This window comes from Pongo abelii, chromosome 7 (assembly GCF_028885655.2).
Source record: "Pongo abelii isolate AG06213 chromosome 7, NHGRI_mPonAbe1-v2.0_pri, whole genome shotgun sequence".
Taxonomy (NCBI): domain Eukaryota; kingdom Metazoa; phylum Chordata; class Mammalia; order Primates; family Hominidae; genus Pongo; species Pongo abelii.
This window is the reverse complement of record NC_071992.2, coordinates 86449655-86471360: the sequence shown is the minus strand read 5'-3', so window position 1 is coordinate 86471360 and position 21706 is coordinate 86449655. Positions and strand designations below refer to the sequence as shown.

The 21706-nt window shown below is 35.4% G+C and overlaps 1 protein-coding gene across 10 annotated transcripts in view; it reads left to right on the top strand.

Annotated features, from left to right (window-relative positions):
* Window positions 1-21706, top strand: part of EYA1 (EYA transcriptional coactivator and phosphatase 1) — a 357313-nt gene that overhangs the window by 240994 nt on the left and 94613 nt on the right. For all 10 annotated transcript variants that reach the window (XM_054561759.2, XM_063726690.1, XM_063726689.1 and 7 more), the window contains 2 exons: window positions 14179-14261; window positions 14668-14854. In XM_054561759.2, the coding sequence (XP_054417734.1) occupies window positions 14179-14261; window positions 14668-14854 (270 nt within the window). The remainder of the gene's footprint in view (window positions 1-14178; window positions 14262-14667; window positions 14855-21706) is intronic.

The following is a 21706-nucleotide window of genomic DNA, read 5'->3' as shown; positions in this document are numbered from 1 at the left end:
CTAGTAGCCCAGGGGAAATATTCTAGTAGCCCCAAAAACTGAAGTGTGACATGTATGCTTCCTCTAAGTGTTTTGCTATTAATTTAAAGAAAATTTATGATGATCACCTCTTTGGTTCTATCAGACTTAGAAAGACTGGAGTAAAGGTACAGTGAAATCTGGCTCCCTGGTTAGCAGTATGGGTTCTGGAGTAAGATTGGCTGTCAGCAGTTCTACCTTTGCTTTCTGTGGGCCTTCAGCATGCGACTTGACTCCTTCACATGTGTTTCCTTATCTGGAATATGGGCATGAGATCTACTCCCACAATACTGTTGTGAGATGTCATTGAGATTGTCTGTAAATCACTCTGACCAACCTATGGTACATAGTAAGAACTCAGATGATTGTTGTCAGTTTTACTGCTCTCATTGCAGTGGTGATGTGGTTACTATTATTTTCATCATTATTATTATGGTCCAGCTTTCTGGAATAGTTCCAGATTAGGTAGCATTACCTAAATGCTCCTTCTCTTCCCCACACAACACACAAAATGTAATTAAAATTTTAATATGTGTAATAATATATGTAACAATATATTTTAGCCATGAAAGAGAACTTTAAGAAACCAATAACCAAATAAGCATAGCAAAAAAGGAGCCAGATGTAATTAATATGCTTGCATGGAAGGAAACTTACTGTCAACAAAGGTCAAGCTTTTTGTACATGATACCAAAAAAGCGGGGGAGAAACAACATGAAGAAGAAAATCAGGAGAGAGGAAAAGCTGTATGGCGACAGTGGTGAATGGGGTGTTGGAAAGTGAGAGTGAGGAAGCAAGGAAGAGCCGCTGGCAAAAAATAAACTCAGCTCTGCAGTGGTGGGAGAGAGAGAGTCATCAACCAAGTCCTTGTTGGTCATGAGAGGCCCTGCAGTCACATCTCTGCTTTGAGTGCTAAGAATGGGTGGAGAAAGAGGCCTCCACCAGTCATTGAAGCATCAAATTGTTTAGTTCAGAAAATGAGGGAAGAAGATGGGAATGTGATAAGCTGTGCTGTGTAGGGATGGAAAACTCTAGTGCCCATACAACAAAATAAAATAACAGTTGACATTTATTGTTTACTTTTTATATGCCAAGGACTAACCTAGTTATTTCCCTTGTGACATCTTATTTAATCTTTACATAACTCTGAACAGTGACTTTGAAAAGATAAGAACCTATGGCTCACGCCTGTAATCCCAGCACTTTGGGAGGCCGAGGTGGGCAGATCACCCAAGGTCAGGAGTTTGAGACCAGCCTGGCCAACATGGCAAAACCCCATCTCTATTAAAAATACAAAAATTAGCCAGGTGTAATGCACGTGCCTGTAATCCCAGCTACTCGGGAGGCTGAGGTAGGAGAATCTTGGGACCGTGAGGTTCAGTGAGACAAGATCGTGCCACTGCACTCCAGCCTGGGCAATGGAGTGAGACTCTGTTTCCAAAAAACGAACTAACTAAATAAATAAATAAATAAAAAGAACCTGAAAATGCTACAGAATGCATAAAATTAGTAATTTAGTTTGTATAATATCAACAGTTAAGAATGGCTACTCAAAACGGAGAATGGCTTAAAACCGTCAGACCTCGTTGTTGTACATACACCTAAATTACAGAGCTCGCAGGAGTGGCTTTTAAAGAAAACTACAAAAAGCCAAAATGTAGTTGCTTGGTCTTTAAATTTTTCTGAAGGGCAAGCTTGATCATTAGAACTAAACCATTGCATTACATACTTAGTTATATAACCAGTCAAACACCAATTCATGAAGCCCTAAAACAAACTTCTTGAAAAACTCATTTCTGAGTACTGTCAGTGCTTTTAACACTTGCACAGCTTTTTAAGAGCAGATTTGGCAATTTACGGCCATTTTGCCACTGTCAAGCCTTGTGAACTGGGCCAGCCTTACTTGGTGCCCTCATTTGCTCCAAGTGATCCTTCTGGAATCACCCTTTCAGCTCCAACTTTCAACACTTCTGTCCTGCCAAGCAGGCCTCTGTGAATCTGACACATGCCATTTTAAACTAAACAAGGATCAGATTTTCGTCGTGCATGCTCTAATACTAAAATTCCATGAAATAAAACCTCAGTGATTGGGAAATCTGATTGTTTTCACCTTTGCAGCAAGATCACTGGAAAATTCTATTCCTGCTTTAATTTTTCTTTTGTGCACCACTAAAAGATTAGAAACTTAAGTTCAGCTGAGAAAGACAAAGTGTTCTTCTTCATAAACAACTGTAGAGTTCAATATAAGGAGGTGAAATCTTTGCTTATTCATTTTTGACATTTTCCTGTTCCGCAGTGTTAGCTTTGGTTTTTCTGGAAGAAGTTTTGGAATGGTCTGAGGAGGTTTTTCTTCACACACCATTGACAAAGCTGATGCAGATGAGTTAGCTGAATGGGTGGGTGTGGATGGACAGAGTGTGCCTGGAGACCCTTGGGTCAGTTCTGCAAAAAAATATGTTTTTACTGCTGCTTACCAATCAAAGCGCACTGGCCACAACAGTGAAACGGGGTGTTGTGTGTGAGTTTGTGCGTGTGTGCACGCATGCATGAAAGGTAAGAAAACTGCTTAGCAGAAGCAGCTTCAGCCTCTGATTGCTTTCACAGAATATCTCCCCAGTGTGTCATAAATAAAACCTTTATTCTCCTTTTATGTAAAAGAAACAACTAACTTGAAATCAAACCTTTAAAAATGCAAGGTCTGTACCTATCACTGGTGTCGCCATCCATTTAACTCCACATACAATATAGATTTATGGTTCCATCTAATACAGAAAACAATGAGCTATCTTTATAATGGTGGTGCCCAATCATATGAGGAAAATAAAATTTTGTTTAGCAATTTGGCTGAGGTAAGGAAGTATGTAGTTCACTTGCAAACAATTTTCACACACCTACAAAACAAAACCATTAAAATTAAGTTGTTACTTAACTGGCTAAGCCTCAGCTCTGTGGAAAACCCAGCTTTCCATAATAGCTTAGTTCTAGTGATTCTAGACTATTAAAGGTAATGAACATTTTAGTCGTATTTTAATCTCCAGTATCTAGTATTATGTCTAAAATATACAAATGTTTGTTAGAAGTGGAGAGGTCTATGTCACAATGAATGTTAGAAATTAAGGTTCATAAAAAACTCTGATTTTCTTCATTTGGGGAAATGAATTTGGAATGTAGCATAATAAAAATTCAGTTAATTCACCATTTACAAGAGCAAAGACAAAGATATGGAATCAACCTAAATGACCATCAATGGTAAACTGGATAAAGAAAATGTGGTACATATACACCGTGGAATACTATGCAGCTATACAAAAAGAATGAGATCATGTCCTTTGCAGGAACATGGATGGAGCTGGAGGCCATTATCCTTAGCAAACTAACACAAGAACAGAAAACCAGCTACCATATGTTCTCACCTATAAGTGGGAGCTAAACAATGAGAACATATGGACATGTGGAGGGGAACAACACACCATGGGACCTATCAGAGAATGAAGGGTGGGAAGAAAGAGAGGACCAGGAAAAGTAACTAATGTGTACTAGGCTTAATACCTGGGTGATGAAATAATCTGTACACCAAACCTCCATGACACAAGTTTACATAACAAACCTGCACATGTACCTCTGAACTTAAAATAAAAGTTAAAAATATATATAAACATAAATAAGACATTTCAGCTAATTTATTGTCATCGTATGTTTAATGCCATCTTTCCTTGTGTTAATACTCGTAGATAGAGCTGGTTGGAGACATCACAGAATCATCACGATGGTGGTATAGAATGCTTTTCTGAGTGTTTTATTGTCCCAGAATATCAATAATGGTATAGGACATTCTCATCATCCTACACCAGGGAAGGTGTCAGGATCTGCCATGATAGATCGAAGGGGCTGCACAGATGTACATGTACTAAACTCAGAGGGCCCTGGAAACCCTGCTTTGTTTATTTTCCTTTAGGCTTTATTGCTCTCACTTAGAGAAGAAAAATAACACAAATTCTCACTCCCTCTTTGTATATAATGTTGTTTGTTCTGCTAAAGAGATTGGGGTTCAAACTAGTAAGGAAAGACAATAAATCAGGGCAGAGGTTTGTTAAAGGGTACGTGGAAGAGGCACAGCTCTGCCGCCATCACACCTCATGCATCCCTGCCTCATTATGAAGTGGGAGTGAACCAGTAACATCACCCTTGTTTCCTTTGATCTGTCTCTCTCTAGTTTTTCAAATGTATGCCTGAACCATTTAAGTTTATTAGTCATTTATAACCTAAAAATTGCTTAACTAAATATGCTGTTATGCTTTAAAAAAATTTTATTATCTATAGAAAAGGTATTTTTACTTTAAAAGATAGTGGTTTTAGGAAAATATACATTAAGCCTAAAAAAGTAATCTGTGATAAAGCATTTGAGATTTGTACTTTCTGACGTAAAATGAAATCGAAGAATAGCTGTTGCAGCTTGCACTGATGTGCAGAATTGCCCCTTAATTGCTTTGCCACTCTTCTCATATTTATTTTTTAGTTCTTGGCATTTTATGTTCTAGATTTTTTTTTTTGCTTAAATTGATTGTATAAGTAATATTTTGTTTCACTTGTTTTGGCATCTTGTATATTTCAGGTGTTAAAAATTGGATAAAAATTTCTTGAAATCTAGGCACAGCAATAATTAGTGACCCATACCAATATTGTTTTCTTCATGAGTTGTTTTCAATTAAAATATATAGAAATATATCAAGACAGGTAAATGTAAAGGCTTTGCAGTCTTTATAACCTGTGTTAAAAGTTCTCTTTGGAAATAAAAACTATTACTGGGATAAAAAGGAAAACTTGGTCATTTAAAATCTATCTTCTAAGGAAGGGGAAAAATCCTGGTTTTAAATAGCCCATCTGGCCTTCGAAAGCTTTTCCCCGGGGAGCTGCGCTAACTTCTGCCACATAGATCGTGCTTGATGATGGACATAGCCCATGGCAAAGAGGCCAGAGATGGAAAGCAAATGGACTTCTGTGAAAATACACGAGGGACAAACAGCGTCCTGCTTGCCCAGTAAGTGCTAGAAAATGCTCTAAAACATGGCAAGTACAGACAGGCCCCAGCAGGTTCCAGCATTCTTATGTTGGCTGGGATTCTGGTTTTTAATGTGAGTCCTTGTTCTCTGTGAAGCAGACCTTTGACCTACTTGTTACTCCTTTTTTTTTTTCTTAAAAAAAAAAAAAAAAAAAAAAGCTTTTTGAAGTTATAGCTGGGCAGTATTACCCAGGTTAAATCATACACAAAACTTTGATTTAACATTTTAAGTAATGTTTAAATCGACATAGGCTGTGTTCTTAACTACGAAGAGGTAGTGAAGATGTATTAAGAGAAGTTTTGAGGGATGGGTTTGTTTTAAAACTAAAATTGCTTAGCACTTACAGAACTGCATGTCCCATATAGGATCTTCAAGCAAGACTGTTTCTTGTTTGTTATGGTTGACAAGGCCACCACTCTTTCTCTGTAGGAAGCCAACATTGATAAGAAGAAAGCAAAGCAAAATCTTTGTGACGCACTGTCCCTGGGACACTTTATGTAATTTACTTTTAAATTTACTAGCCTAAAACAGAGTTACAATGAAGAAGTCCTTTAAAAATGGGATCATTTGATTCCAAACGTATTTATTAAATTTCTTAGGTATGATTATTTCTGCCCCTAGTGTGTCTATGATTTTAGTGTAGCCAAAAATTAATACCACTTAATACCAATTTGCTTTCAACATTACCGATTGAGAAAATCTAAAAGGTAGATTTGGCATGACAGATTAGAAAACAATAACCTGGCACCAGAGATAATGGTCACCTTATCCATCCTCTACTTTTTGAATGAAGATGAGGACCCTGCCTCCGTCATCTCACATGATGATGTTGAAAATAACCTCAGAAAATGGATGTGGAAAGATTGAACTATAAATGTACTCTAAAGCCATAGGATGTTATTGCATTCTGAATTTGAAGTTTTTCTTACACAAGCAAGACTTGTTTTCATTAATATACCTGTGATATGCCAATCTCTGAGCTATGAGAGTGAATAGCCTCTTAGGAGGGCAGAATCTGGACCATGGGTCAGTGTTCTGTTAGGATCCTGACAGCTGGACTAACAAGGTTAACATCCTATCGGCATGCCCCGATGGTATGTAGATGTGAAGTCCTTCTACCATCTCTGGGGTCCAGTGGTATTCATCGCTCAAATAGGTGAGATTTTATGAGGTAAAAATCCATGGATACTTAATCAACTTAAAATTTTATTTGATTTAAAGTCTGCTGGACTATATACTGGAGATTCAAAAATATTTTAACTCCTTTCAGAAGGTGCTTACAGGTCCAGAATTTAACTTTCTTTATATAATTTAAATCTAAAGTGATTATAATCTGATTTCTAAGATAATCCTTTATACATCATGCAGTTTGAAAGAAACCAGTCAGCCGAGTGTGGTGGGACACACTTGTAATCCCAGCTACTCAAGAGGCTGAGGCACGAGAATTGCTTGAACCTGGGAGGCGGAGGTTGCCGTGAGCCAAGATCATGCCACTGCACTCCAGCCTGGGTGACAGAGTGAGACACTGTCTCTAAAAAATAAAAAAACCCCAGCAAAGTGTTCAGATAAAATCTGTTAAATATCAAAGTCCTCCAGATAAAGTCTGAGAAATAAGCTCAATTATTATTTATCTTTTCTTTCCCTACTCACTTTTTTAAATTGATGAAAAAATAAAGTTGAGAGACCTTTTCTCTCTTAAAATCTTTTGTGGGCCTTAAAGTCATTCTTCCAAACTGTCCCCCTCCCCACCAACAAAAATCTAAGGAAAGGTCCTCACCTGTCCCCACACCTAATACTTTATGACAATCGAGTTCTCACTAAATCCTTTAGTCACTTACCACATAGATTGAAATTCTCAAGCAACAGTACAGTTCTGGCTCCCACTCGAGCCTAGATGAAGCCCTTCAATGGCATGAGTCAGGCACGGTTTATCCATCTCTATGAAGGCAGACAGGATAAATATAGAAAATGAGCTTAAGGAACTTATGGTCAGAATGAAAACAAGACTAAGGGGGACTTGCTTAGTACTGGTCTAACGAAGAGGTCAATTACATGGTATCAATTATTAGGGAGCTCGGGTTTCCAGAAGATAAACTCAGTACAAAGAGTAACAGTCAAGGAAAGCTTATTGGACAGGTGAGACTTGGGTGAGGCCTTGAAGGATGGAAAATGTGGAGTGAGGGAGGGAAGCATTAAGTAAGAGGAGCAAGACTGAGCAAGGTGAGTTTCCGAGATAGCAGTGATCACATCCTAAAGTACCATGGTGAGCTGTGCATGGGGAGCTGTAGGCAACAGCCTGGTTATAATATTCTTCTCCTGAGCACCCCCATCCCAAACCCCGAGTGGCATCTCCAGGCCCAGATAAACATTTGTATCCTTGCATTTGTAAGGGTTCTCTAGCTTTTTCCCCACCCCCAGCAATTCAGAATCGTAACATTTCATTGGTCCCAGTATACTAATGATGATTTGTTGGACATTCAGATTCTTGCATTTTGCCATTAAAGAATGCCATTTCTTTTTTGAGCTGTTTTTCTTAAATGATCAAGAAACTTCCATCACCCACGATCATTCACACTCCTCACCCAATTTCCCAAAAACTTTCTATTCTCTGATCTTTGGATAGTTTATTCTCACCCTGTGCCAGGAGTGAGTACACTTCTTCTCTTTTTGGGGAAGCATGTGCTTTCCTTCCCAGTCTAACCAGGTGTCTTCATGTCGTTTTGCTGAGCACCTCCTTAGCAGGGCTGTGGCACCCAAGTGAGTAATGCAGTGAGAGCTGTGACACCTGGGTGGATGATGCAAGCTGATGTTCTTTGTGTCATCTTCATGAGTGTGTGGGATTTTCTAACTTTCTTCAAGGGATAGGTTCATGATGCCCACTTCTTTTGCATCACAACAATCTCTAGAGTTGTACCTATAAAGAATGCCGTAGATGCTGTTGATGAAACTAACTTGAAAAGCTGTGTGTGTGTGTGTGTGTTTGTGATTAGAGATATATTATCTTACCACTTAGAATATAAAAATAATCAACTTTAAAAGACAGCAGTGGAAGGACAAATAACGCTGTATCTTAAGAGGTGTTATGAAGGGAAAAAGTTTCCATTTTCCTGTTGTGGAAATGAGTGTCTCCCCTCCATGTCAAAAAAAATAATAATAACCATGACTATGATTGTTAACATTTATTTATTTATTTATTTATTTATTTATGATAGAGTTTCACTCTTGTCACCCAGGCTGGAGCACAATGGCATGATCTCGGCTCACTGAAACTTCAGCCTCCCAAGTTCAAGCGATTCTCCTGCCTCAGCCTCCCAAGTAGCTGAGATTACACATCCGGCTAATTTTTGTATTTTTAGTAGAGACAGGGTTTCACCATATTGGCCAATAGTTATTTAACTAGGTAAGCTTTTCCTTTTAACCAGTGAGTAAGACGGTATCCCCACTCCCACCCCAAACTCTATCGAGAATTATCGAAGCTTCACATGAAGCAATCTCTGCCAAACTTATTGCTTGAGAAATAATGGGTTATAATGGGAATTCTTTCTACTTTGAGGAATTTTCATGATATAATGTGATGTAAAACCTCTCATTATAGGATGTAGCTGCTCTATTTTATTTATCTAGAGGTGTCTTTTGATGTAAAGTCATTTGTTTCTAGAAAAGAAAATACTTCTATATTATTTTGATTAAAGAATCCCAAACATTACAAATAATTCTGTGACCAAAAGTTGTAAGTGAAGACCCTTGTAAATCCAACAGAAACTCTCAGTGGATTGATCTTAAGGGAAGGAGGTCTGTTTTATCCTGGTCATGTCTTATCCTGTCTCTCTCTAGCATCCAGGTTCAAGCCTGGTGTGTGACAGCCTTCTACACAAATGCACCTCTCTTGCTAAGCCTGCAAGTGAGTCTAACAGCCCATACACTCAAGCTTTCTGGGGAGCATGAGCATTGTTGTTTTGCCTTTGCTTTGTGGCATTCTTCAGTGAAATCCATCTGGTAGTGTTGGCACTGAAGTCTCCATTGAGTTAGCTATCAAAGTGGAGCCCCTTACTCCAGATGATCTTTAGCTCAGCTCAAGAACCAGAAATGCCCCCACACAGATAGGCTCTGAGAAGCTTCAGCTCTGAATGCTTGAAGAGAATGATTACTTTCTTAGTGTAAGAAGAAAGGTTATACTAGTTACATATTTTTGAAGCAATTGCTATAGCACCTACTGAATTGGTATAAAAATCAGACACTTATAGGTATGTGGTAAACACGTGGATGTTCAGATCACACCCTAGTCCTTCTGCCTCAGTGAGACTGATTTCTGTGTCTGAAAGGGAAGCCCAGGTATTTGCCTAGGAAGAACAAGCACTTCCTAATGACTCTGAGGCAGTTTGTCAGGCATATTTTGGAAATGGTCGTAAAAAAGGGGAATAACTCACAGACAAAAACCTTGCCATTCTGAGATGCAATTTACTATAGAGATTAAGAGCTTCAGTTCTGGAGCCAGGTGCCTGGAACTGAATCCCAGCTCTGCCACAGTTGCTTATTACCTCCGGCAGTTTCTTCATCTGTAACACGGGATGTAACAGCATCCACCTCCTGGGGTGGTTGTGAGTAATCGGTGAGTTCTAATAGGCAAAATGCTTTATTTGGGCCTGGCTCAATGTAAGCACTCAGAAATGTTTAAGTATTATTATTTGTTCATGTCACTTCTATTTTGCTTCGAACACTTTTTAATATAATTATAAAATCCCTGAGATTATTTACAAAATATAAATATAAATTATTTTAATACAATTGTTTTATAAAATAATGCCTGGGAAAACTTTAGTGTATATCAGAACTTCCCATAATACAATATAAAATCGAGCAAGAGGAGGCAAGACAGCATTGTATAGACCTTAAAACCAGACAGATCTGTGTTTGTGTTTCACCTTCATTCCTTGGAAGCTGTGTTACTGTAACCTGACCCTCTGTTTCCTTATCTGCAAAATGGGAATGATCATATACCCTGTAGTATCAAGTTGTTGTGGAGTATAGGTAAAGCATGTACGGGCGACCCTACTTCCTAACATACAGAGAGTACTCAATGGGCATTTTCTGTTTTATTGTTATTATATTTTGCACTCTGGGGATATTTGTATGTTCCAGTCTTGGAAGTAGCATTTAGTCTGGAAAGTCACTTGGGTACAATTTGGAGTACTGAACTGTGATTTACTTGGTCAGACCCTAAGTCCTATGTGAAGGCAGGTGGAGCGGCCCTGCGAACTTGATTCTGGTGGTGAAAAATTAATATTGCTTGAGCTTGCTTCTCCAGTATGTACACCTCTAGTATTGTTATTATATTTTGCACTCTGGGGATATTTGTATGGGTTAGGTATAAATATCCAATTTTTTATAGGAATGTCAAAGTTTTTTTAGTTGTTTTGTAGGGGAAGGACTAGTTTACATATAATTATATTTGTTAGTTTACAGGTCAATTAGTACTTGGCTTAAAATACTGATTGGTAAGTCATGGATGTGTGTGTGTATATATATCAAATGTACGTACGTCACAGAGATTGATAAACACACACATATATCATGGAGATACATGGACAGATGATAGATGGATTGGTTCAGCAACCCAGGTTTAGAGGGAAGGAGGAGAGAATGGGAATTCAGGGAGGCTTTTCTGAGAAGGGAGATTTCAAATTCTGCTGAATTGTGAAGTGTAATTGAAGTTAACCTGGATTTGACAGGAGGAAGTAGGAGCTGTAAGGAGTAACATTAGAAAGCCTGCTGCATGTTGGTTTACTAGGGTTAGACTAGAATGTATGCCCAGGTGCATTGGAGTCACAGTTGCTGGGAAAAGACCAAAGAAGTTCAAAAGATAAACTGGGTTTAGACCAGCTAAGGCCTAATACATAAACCCTAGTAAGCAGTTTGAATATTATCCTGAGGGCAACAGGGAGCCATTTTTAAGCAAGGGAGTGACACGATCAGTCATGCACATTAGAGAAAGAGTCTACTGACTTTGCAGAGAATGGGCTGGACAGTTCCCAAAGATGGGTAAAGAAACCAGTAGAGGAGGCTGTTGCAGAAGTCCCCTGCTGTGGCCTTGTCCGAGTTAGCAGCTCTGTTTGCCTAAGTCCTATGTGAAGGCAGGTGGAGCAGCCCTGCGAACTTGATTCTGGTGGTGAAAAATTAATATTGCCTGAGCCTGATTCTCTAGTATGTACACCTCTCCCTAAAGTAAGATCCTTTTGGAAGTTGCATTAAGTCTCCAAAGCCACTGGGGTGCCATTAAACTCCTGTTTCGGCATACTAAATGGAATGGAATCTCAGCCTGCAGTCAGCCAGCAAATGAGTATAACTTATGTTGAATTCCAGCTAATGTACAGTCTTGGAAGTAGCATTTAGTCTGGAAAGTCACTTGGGTGCCATTTAGAGTACTGAACTGTGATTTACTTGTTCAGACCCTCGTGGCCTGTGTGTGCCAATATAGCTTCCATGGTCTTTCCTACTTCATTTCAGGGGATAACTTATGGAATGAAAACATCCATTTTAAAAATGTATTTTCTATATCTTATTCATTTTCTTGGTGGATAGGGATTATTGAGGTCAGTATTTATTGCTTAAAACTCTGTCATTTAAATGAAAATAGCAAGTCGTAACCGAAAAATGTATAGTTTAAATGAAAGTAACGGATCATAACCCAAGGTAATTTTTCCTCTTAAATGCATATAATAGCTGAAGTTTCTTTTTAAAAAGCATTGATATCCACACCTTTATCCAGAAGTAATTTAAAATTTCTTTTACAAGGCATTTTTAAATGTTCACCATGTATAAGTTTGCTTTATATATAATATCAATAATAAATTGTTCACTGATATGCACATAAAGAGTGAGTTGTATGCCCATAAGGGACAATGTTTAAAAAAAAACAAAAACTGATAGTCTGATAAGCCCTGTGAGGTCTGAGACTATGTCTTAGTCATCCTTTTAGCCCAATGTAATTGTCACCATGAGCCTGGCATTGAATATATGTTTCCCTTGCGTGTGATTACCACATGCAAATGAACATTAATATGTGAAGCCTGTCTATTGATGGCTAATTGTGGTGGCTACTAGCACTGTGAGAGCTCTCTGCCTATCTGAGATAGGTAGTCTGGGAACTTCAAACAATCGATATTCCTGAAATATACAAATGAAGAAACCTCAAATAGAGTCTGTGTGATAACTAAATTTGACACTGTTTTAGGAAATAGATTCCCTTCTTAATAAAAATAATTCTTGGCTCAAGCTTTTAAAGTTCATAGATGCTCGATAAGTAAATAGGAATAGAATTTTAGATATGTAAAGAGATTAAGTCATATTTATCTAATTCGGGAAAGTAAAAAGAGGGAAAAGATACATAAATAGAGAATTTTAGAAGTGCTTGCTGCCATAAACCATAATGTGCCTAATGTTTATGTGATATTGTAGAGTGTCCATTATGCTTTCCAAAACATTACCTCATCTGATCCGTTAGGAACACTGCAAAGTAGAGTTTTTGCAGATAAGGAAATTATGTTTTAGAGTGGCTAAGAGACTTGTCCAAAGTCCAAACAGCTCATAAATGATGAACTGGAAACTCTGTTTTCTGACTCTTAAGCCAATACTTAAAAGTTCAATAGCAAGTAAATAATTGGCATATATTACCACATTTTATACCTGGAGCCATCTGAATAGTGAGTTCAAATTGAAGAGATTCCTCCTTGAACTGCCAACACATTTGTGGCCTATACCGCTCATTTGCCATAAAACTGTAACTTTTTAAAAAATGACTTTTGTTTCTAATTATAGAAACAACATAGGTTCCGAGTAGAAAACTTAAAAATGTAAATTGACTTAGTGAATGCTATGTGACCATATATCAAATCCTTCAGAGATAGCATTTCTTAGAATTTTGTGCTTTTTGAAAATTTGTTATGCTTTAAAAAATATTTTAAATGAGATCATCAAAAATCCTTTTTGTTATTTTAGTTTTTGCTTTCACAAAATAATATGAAAATTTTTCTGATGCCATTAAACATCATTGTAATACCGTTTAAACAGCTTCATAGTATTCCATTTTCTGAATAGTACCTGTTATGGACTTGGGGCTGCTTCCCTAGATTTTCTTATTAGAAGCAACACTGAAGAATATCTTTGCCATCTCTTTGTATAATTCTATAATTTTTTTTCTTAGAGTAAATGCCTGAAATAAAATTGCTGGGTTAAATGGCATACAAAATTTCTCGATCATAGGCCAAATAGCCAAACAGAAAGATTGTGCCTATGTAAATTCCCATTTTGCAGTATATGAATGCCATTTTTTATATATTTCCCAATCCCTGATCTTACCTTCTTAAAAAAATTTTTCCCAATATGATTATCAATGGTAGCATATTATTGTTTTGCATAGCTTAATAACTAGTAAATCATGTGAAAGAGGGAACTCAGCTTTGCTCTGGTGTTGTATCTTACACAGTGCCTACTGTTCATTGTTTAACAATGTGGACATTCAACAGATAGAACATTATCTTGACAGCACATGTAATAGATAAAACATTAATCATATTCCTCTTTCATCTTTGTTGTATCAAATTTATCAAGTGCTGCCATTCATTCTTCTGTGAAATGAAATGGCTTTTTCAGTACGCCATTTTAATGACCATATAATACAAGTCTGAAAGCATTTTAAGTTCTTGGAAGTAGTATAGTTCTTGAGCTAGCAAGAACCTTAAAGATCATCTAACCTGACCCCATCATTTTACACTATGTGAATTTAATATAAAGACATGAAAAATCTTGGTGTGTTTTGCAAATTGAAAAGTTCATTGTCTAATATTTTTACACAAATGTATAATTTTGTCCTTAGTCTATATGTTACTAATATCCTTGGAAATTTAAACCTCTTTGTTTTTTAATTTTGTAGTAAAAATAAAATCATCAACTGTGTTAAGAAAACTACATTTTAGACATGACAATGGATTCTAGTGTTGAAGACAAACCAAATGCCAATTCTGCCTTTTCTAAATGCTATTTTCCTGTACCCACATTATTCCACAAGCCTGGTATAACCGTATTTCTTTTCATTTTGTTTTAGGTAGCAGTTTTACAACATCATCAGGATTATATACAGGAAATAATTCACTCACAAATTCCTCTGGTTTTAATAGTTCACAGCAGGTAATTTAAAAAGCCAGTTTAACTTCTGAAAAATATCTTTAAATGCAACATGATTTTCTTATATAAAGAAAGATCTGTTTATAAGTGAGAGCTTTCCTAAGGCTTTTAGTAGTTTTCTTTTAAAATTCACTTTAGCAGTCTTCTGTGGTGAGTTGTTTGGTTTTCAGATTGGTTTAATTTTACCTAGTATTGCATCATAGAAGAGCAAAAATATGAAGAATGTATATAATCTTACATAAAATTTGTTTGCAAGTCTGAGCTCTTTAGTTAATGTGTACTTGTATGCCCCCCTGTGTGAATTCAGAAAAGACTCAGAAACCCAAACATACTTACAGTTACACTTTGATATGTAAGAGATAAGCAGCAGTATTTTGACAGACAATTCTTGTGTGGTTTGATTTTGTAGGACTATCCATCTTATCCCGGTTTTGGCCAGGGTCAGTATGCACAGTATTATAACAGCTCACCGTATCCAGCACATTATATGACCAGCAGCAACACCAGCCCAACGACACCATCCACCAATGCCACTTACCAGCTTCAAGAACCACCATCTGGCATCACCAGCCAAGCAGTTACAGATCCCACAGCAGGTAATTATGTGAATATTATTAGTCCTGCAGGTGATATTTTCAATGGTTTCAATGCATTTTTCTACAGTCATGTATTCATGCAGTGGTTGCACAATTTTGGCAGCTTTTGGCAAGGACTAAATATAAGTCAAGCAGCATGACTGTGGCATTCATTTTTATTTATGTTTTTATTTGCTTGAAATTTTAAAATAAAGTATATAAACATCAAAAGTACATGAAATAGAGATTTTATCTGTAAATATACTCAATTTTTAAGATATATATAGTTTTTGAGATGCATAATTATAAATACTTAGCTATAATTCATTGGCACCACATATAGAGCATAAAATGGCAATGCCTAGAATTTAGTGTTTATCATTATTCAATATTTAATGTTTTTCATCAAAGTAATATCTTGCTGATAGTTTAAAAAACAATCAAAAATGAGCCTCTGCTTTCCCACATGTGGCCTGCTGTGAATTTCATGACAATGTGTCATGAGTTTGGGCATTTGTTATGCTTCTGCACAACCCTTGCTGGTCCCTTTCAAATGCCAGCCTCTCCATGTGGAAATCTGCCTACATGATGTCTTTGATATCTCTTCCCCTCATTGATTCTTTCTTTCTAGAACTCTTAATGGTGTCTGCCTAATTTCCTGAATTGGTCTTTACTTAACGTTTCCTATACTTTCACATACTTCTCACCTCCTTGCCTTAACTTTTTAAAGAGGTAATCATACCTTTCATGAATTACAAAATAAGCTGTTATCCTCAAAGAGTCCAAGTTTTCTTCCTCTTGCCTGTTTCAAGAGCTAAAGCCGACTCTATTGCTACGAGCCAGGTTAAAATGGTCTTAACATTGAAAAAATTACCTTTCTGATATTATAATCATAGTGTGCATTCTAGGTTATCCTAAATCATGAAAAAAAGTTCTGTGTAATAAATGCTAATTTAATTTTTGACTATAGAATTATATTTTAAAAATTAATGGGTGATTTCTCCCCCAAAAGTCTTCAAAATTTTTCATGTTCCACGTTTTTTTCCTTTTAAAAATTTAAAAATAAGTATGCAGACATTGCTTTATTCTAGAGTTTCATCATTCTTGTCTTTCAATTAACTTCTAATGCTCATTATTTCTGCTGCACATTTTAACTAAATATTTTTGTCTTTGATAATTGTATTCCATGTATCTTTATTTTCCAAAAACTAAGCTGATTCCTCATTCAGTTTACATGTGTACATACAGTTTTCATAGAACTGAGTATACATATCTCTCTCTTCCTTTAATTAGATTTCACATCTATGTAATGACACCGAAGACAAATTTTATTATAGAGTGCATTGAATTTATTGTAGGAGTTTTTATAGAACTTTCTCTACTTACGTAAACTTCATATTGGCATCATGAGGAAAGGTAATGGCTTGTCCCAACTTTAGGGAGATCTTGCCTTTTCATTTGAACCACCTGTGTCATGGAAGCTTCCTGAGAACTAAAAGGAGTTTTGAAATGAGGATCCTTATGTGAATGAGATGTAGCAAACCTCTTTTAGGATCTAGAGAGTCGTAGAAAGAGAAGAGGAGACAGCGAATAATATTATTTAATTTCTGATATTTTGGCTGTGAATACTGCATTATAAATAAACTGTTGAAGACTTAATTGTGTTTCTTAAATTAAGGTTGATTAGAGCTTTTATGAAAAGGCCATTTGGTCAGATATAAGTGTTTGTTCTGAAACCAGACATTGTTCTAAGTGAGTATTTTTCTTAAAAGGGATGCTATGTGAAAGAGTGGGGATGGTGGACTATAAAGCCAGGCCACATGGAAAACAATGAAAAATTCTAATTTCAAAATCGGTCCGTGGTTTTAAGAGTGAATGATGTATTTTAGCTTGTATTGTAAAAGTAAAAGTGCTTAGGGTTTTAGGTACTTATTTTAATTTCATTATCTTATGGGAAAAGAATAGAAATGAGTTGAACCGAGGAAAAAATAATACTTTTCAGATTTCTTATACATACCTCTTCCAACTAAAGCCGAGTATGTCTGGATCAGCCGTTCTTGTGTTGCATAATTAGAAGTGGAAAGTTCACTGAGTTTCCACATTGAAAAAGAAATGGTTTTCTTTAAAAATTCAAGGAAGGTCTAGTCTGGGTATTTTGTTTTCATTCTTTAATTTGTGAAAAGACCGCAGATTCAAGCTAAGTTTTTTGGCATTAACTTGTCTTTCTTAGTAGTCGCATATAAAATAATAGACTTACTATTCTTGATGAAAAGGAAGTTTTGATGGTAAAGTACATAAAACATAAGAATTTATTAAACTAAAGAATTAGAAATGACTTATTAAAAACAATTTCTGTTTTGAGGTAGAATTTTTTACATTGTTAAAATAATGAATGCCTCTTTTTGTTGGAATAATTTTGGGTCTTTTTTTTTTTCTTTTACTTTTAGTCTATTGGGTTTAAAGTTAGTATTTTATAATACTGGAGAGTTAGACTCTAGTCATTTTCTTATCTTATGTATGACCTGGCTTCTGCCTTTCAATTTCATTATATTATGCAGTAGGGACAAATCTAGGTATATGTGATATTTCTGTCATGCTTCATGATTTCTGTTCCTGCATTGTTCTTAGAATTGTTATGTTACAATGGACATATAAAGATAGTTTTGTAAGGATTTTTCAGGGCAAACATGTAAGGACTCATTTGTGGGTTTCTTGTGCCTTTTTAAAGTTACTTTTTAAGTCTGTGATGGTATGCAGTATTACTTGTAAACATGTAATTCCTCATGGATTTTGAGTTCAAAAATTATTTTAAAGTGTTTATAATGAAATATTCAAAGCTTTATTACCCTTTGGGTGGATATTTTAATGTGTTAAAAATAATATAACTTGAATCTGAAAGCTTCCAAAATTTTACTCTATTTTAAAAACTAAAAACAGTGCCTTTGCATTCATTCTTTTAAAAATGAATTTATTAGCTCTTTCTTCACTATCTTAATTAAAAAATTCACATCATCTGCAGATATGTTAGAATGTACCTTGAGAAATATAGAGATTTTCCAGTCATTGAGATTTTAATTTATTTATTGCCTACTCATGCCTACTCTTCAACTAGCCATGCCAATCACCCTACTCTTCAACTAGCCATGCCTTAAACTCATGCCTACTCTTAAACTCATGCCTACTCTTCAACTAGCCATGTCTTTAAACTCATGTCTTAAACTCATGGCTACTCTTCAACTAGCCATGCCAATCACCCCTCACCCCCAATTGAAGGACATCTTGGTGCTTTGAGTTTCTGGCAGTTATGAATGAAGTTTCTATAAACATTTGTATGCAGTTAATTTTTAATAGATATAAATTTTCAACTCCTGTGAGTAAATACCTAGTAGTGTGATTGCTGGATCATATGGCAGCACTACGTTTAGCTTTAGAAGAAACTTCCAAGTCATCTTCCGAAGTGGCTATACCATTTTGTATTCTCATCAGCAATGAATAAGAATTCCTGTTGCTCCATATTTTGCCAGAATTTGGTGTTGTCAGTGTTTTAGATTTTGGACATTCTAATTGAGAAGTAGTGCTATCTTGTTGTTTTGTTTCCTAATGACATATGTGAAGCACCTTTTCATATGCTTATTTGCCATCTGTATGTCTTTTTTGGTGAGGTGTCTGTAGAGATATTTTGCCCACTTCTTAAACAGGTTGTTTGTTTTCTTATTGTTGGGTTTTAGGAGTTCTTTGTTTATTTTGATACACATCTTTTATCAGATAGGTGTTTTGCAATATTTTCTCCCAGTCTATGGATTTTCTTTTCTCTTAGCAGTGTCTTTTGCAGAGAAGTTTTTAATTTTAATACTCCAGTTTATCAACTTTTCCCTCATGGATCATGCCTTTGCTCCTGTATCTAAAAACTTATTGCCAAAACCAAGGCCATCTAGATTTTCTCCTGTGTTACTATCTAGAAGTTTCATAATTTTGCATTTTACATTTAGGTCTCTGACACATTTTGAATTAATTTTTGCGAAAGATGTAAGGTCAGGGTCTAGATTCATTTTTTTGCATACGGATGTGCAGTGGTTCCAGATTAATTTTTGAAAAACTATCTTTTCTCCATTATGTTGCCTTTGCTGCTTTGTCAAAGACCACTTGACTGTATTTAAGTGGGGCTATTTCAGGGCTCTCTCTTCTGTTCCATTGATCCATTTGTCTATTTTTTCACCAATACCACTCTGTCTTGATTACTACAGCTTTATAGTAAGTCCTAAAGTTAGACAGTGTCTGTCTTCCAACTTTTTTCTTCTCCTTCAGCATTGTGTTGGCTATTCTGAGTCTTTTGTCTCTCCATATAATCTTTAGAATCAATTTGTCAGTATCCACAAAGTAAATTTCTGGGATTTTGGCTGGAATCACGTTGAATTTATAGATCAAATTGGAAAAAACTGACGTCTTGACAATATTGATTCTATCCATATGCGTGGAATATCTCTCCATTTATTTATATCTTCTTTGATTTCTTTTATAGTTTTTCTCACATAAAGCTTATATATAATTTTTAGAGTTACACCTCTTTCTCTCTCTCTCTCTCTCTCTCTCTCTCTCTCTCTCTCTCTCTCTTTCCCTCTCTAGTGTTGATGGAAATAATGGTGTTTTTAATTTCAAATTCCAACTGCTCATTGCTGGTATATAGGAAGGCATTTGACTTTTATCTATTATGTTATATCCTGCAACCTTCCTCATTGGTTTCAGGAGTTGTTTGGTTTTGGGGGTGGGTATTTGTTGATTTTTTTTTATATTTTCTACATAGACAATCATGGTTTTTGTGAAAAAAGACAGTTATATTTCTTCTTTCCCAATTTGTATACCTTTTATTTTCTTATTGCATTAGTAAGGACTTCTAGTACAATGTCGAACAGGAATGGTAGAGGGGACATCTTTGCTTTGTTCCTTATCTTAGAAAGGAAACATCTAGTTTCTCACCATGAAGTATAATGTTAGCTGTAAGTTGTTTTTTGATGTTCTTTGTCAACTTTAGGAAGCTCTCTCCTCTTTGCTAGATTACTGAGATTTTTTTATTATGAATGGGTATTGGACTTTGTCAAATGCTTTTTATGCATCTGATGATTTGATCATATGGTTTTTCTTCATTAGCTCATTGATGTGATGGATAACATTAATTTTCAAATGTTGAACCAGCCTTATATATCTTGGATTAATCCTACTTGGTCATGACATATAATTCTTTTTATACATTGTTGGATTCAGTTTGCTAATATTTTGTTGAGGATCTTTGCATTTATGTTCATGAGAAATATTATTCTAGTTTTCATATCTTGTAATGCCTTTATCTCGTTTCAGTATTAGGGTAATGCTGGCCTCACTGATGGAATTACAAAATGTTCCCTCTGCTTCTGTTTTCTGGAACAGATTGTAGAGAATTGTAATCATTTTTTTTCTTAAGTATTTGATGAAATTTACCAGGGAACCCATCCTGGTCTAGTGCTTTCTGTTTTGAAAGATTAATTGTTGGCTCAATTTCTTTAATAGGTACAGACCTATTCATATTATCTATTTTTCCTTCTGTGAGTTTGGGTAGACTGTCTTTCAAGGAATTGGTCCATTTCATCTAACTTTGTCTAATTTGTGGATATAGAATTGTTCATAACATTTCTTTATTATCCTTTTGATGTTCATGGGATTGCTAATGATGGCTGTCTTTCATTTCTGATATTAGTAATTTGTGTATTCTCTTTTTATCTTGGTTAGCCTACCTAAAGGTTTATCAGTTTTATTGGTATTCTCAAAGAGCCAGTTTCATTGATTTTCTCTGTTGTTTTCCTGTTTTTTTCCTCTGTTGTTTTCCTGTTTTTAATTTTATTAACTTCTCTGATTTTCACTATTTCATTATTTTTTTCTGATTGCTTTTGAGTTAGCTTGTTTTTCTTTTTATAGTTTCCTAAGAGTGGAGCTTAGATGATTGATTTTTAGATCTTTCTTTTCTAATATATGTGTTCAGTGCTGTTAATTTTTTCCTGAGCACTGTTTTTGTGGCATTTCACAGAATTCGATGGGTTCTACTTTTTCATTTTCATTTACTTCACAATATTTTAATACTTATTTTTGTTTTTATTACCATTGGAATCCTCCCTTTTAATGATGTATATATTTATAAACATTTTATTGGAGAGAAAATCTTAGAAATTTCATAGTTTACAGTAAATATCATTAGTTACAGTTACCCAGATATTCACATCTTACAGATTAAATGGCTTTCTCTTATTAGAAGATACGCGTAATTTCTGAGTAGAAGGGTATTCCATGGTAAATTCAAATTTCACTCTCTATAAAATAAAATTTTGATCAGAATCAACTAGTTTTCCTTGTTCAATCAAAGACTGTAAGACAGTGTAACAATGAAATCCATGATTACTTTAAATAATAAATTACAGATTTCACTCATTTTTATTTTTAAAAAACCAGCTTTTACAAAGCCAATGATTTTTTTCTATGATCAAAATAGAGGCAGGGAAAAATAAATTTGAAGGTGTTTTCCTTTTGTGCTAATATCTAAACTAGCATTTTATCATCTCCTAGCCACTGAGGTATAGAGTAAGTTATCATCTTGTACTGATCGTAAAAGCTTAAGTCATATTACTACTAATCTAACTAAGTATATTCTTTCAAAAGAGTGATAGAAATAATTTTTTGAGTATTGTTACGAAGAAAATTGATTGACTTTTCTCAGAAGATCACTTAAACCATTTTTATCATATGATATTTTTCATCATATGATTCATGTGTATAATCAAAATTTAAACAATCATCTATAATCCAATTACTGTGCTGTATTTAAATAATTTGGCCTGACAACATATTTTT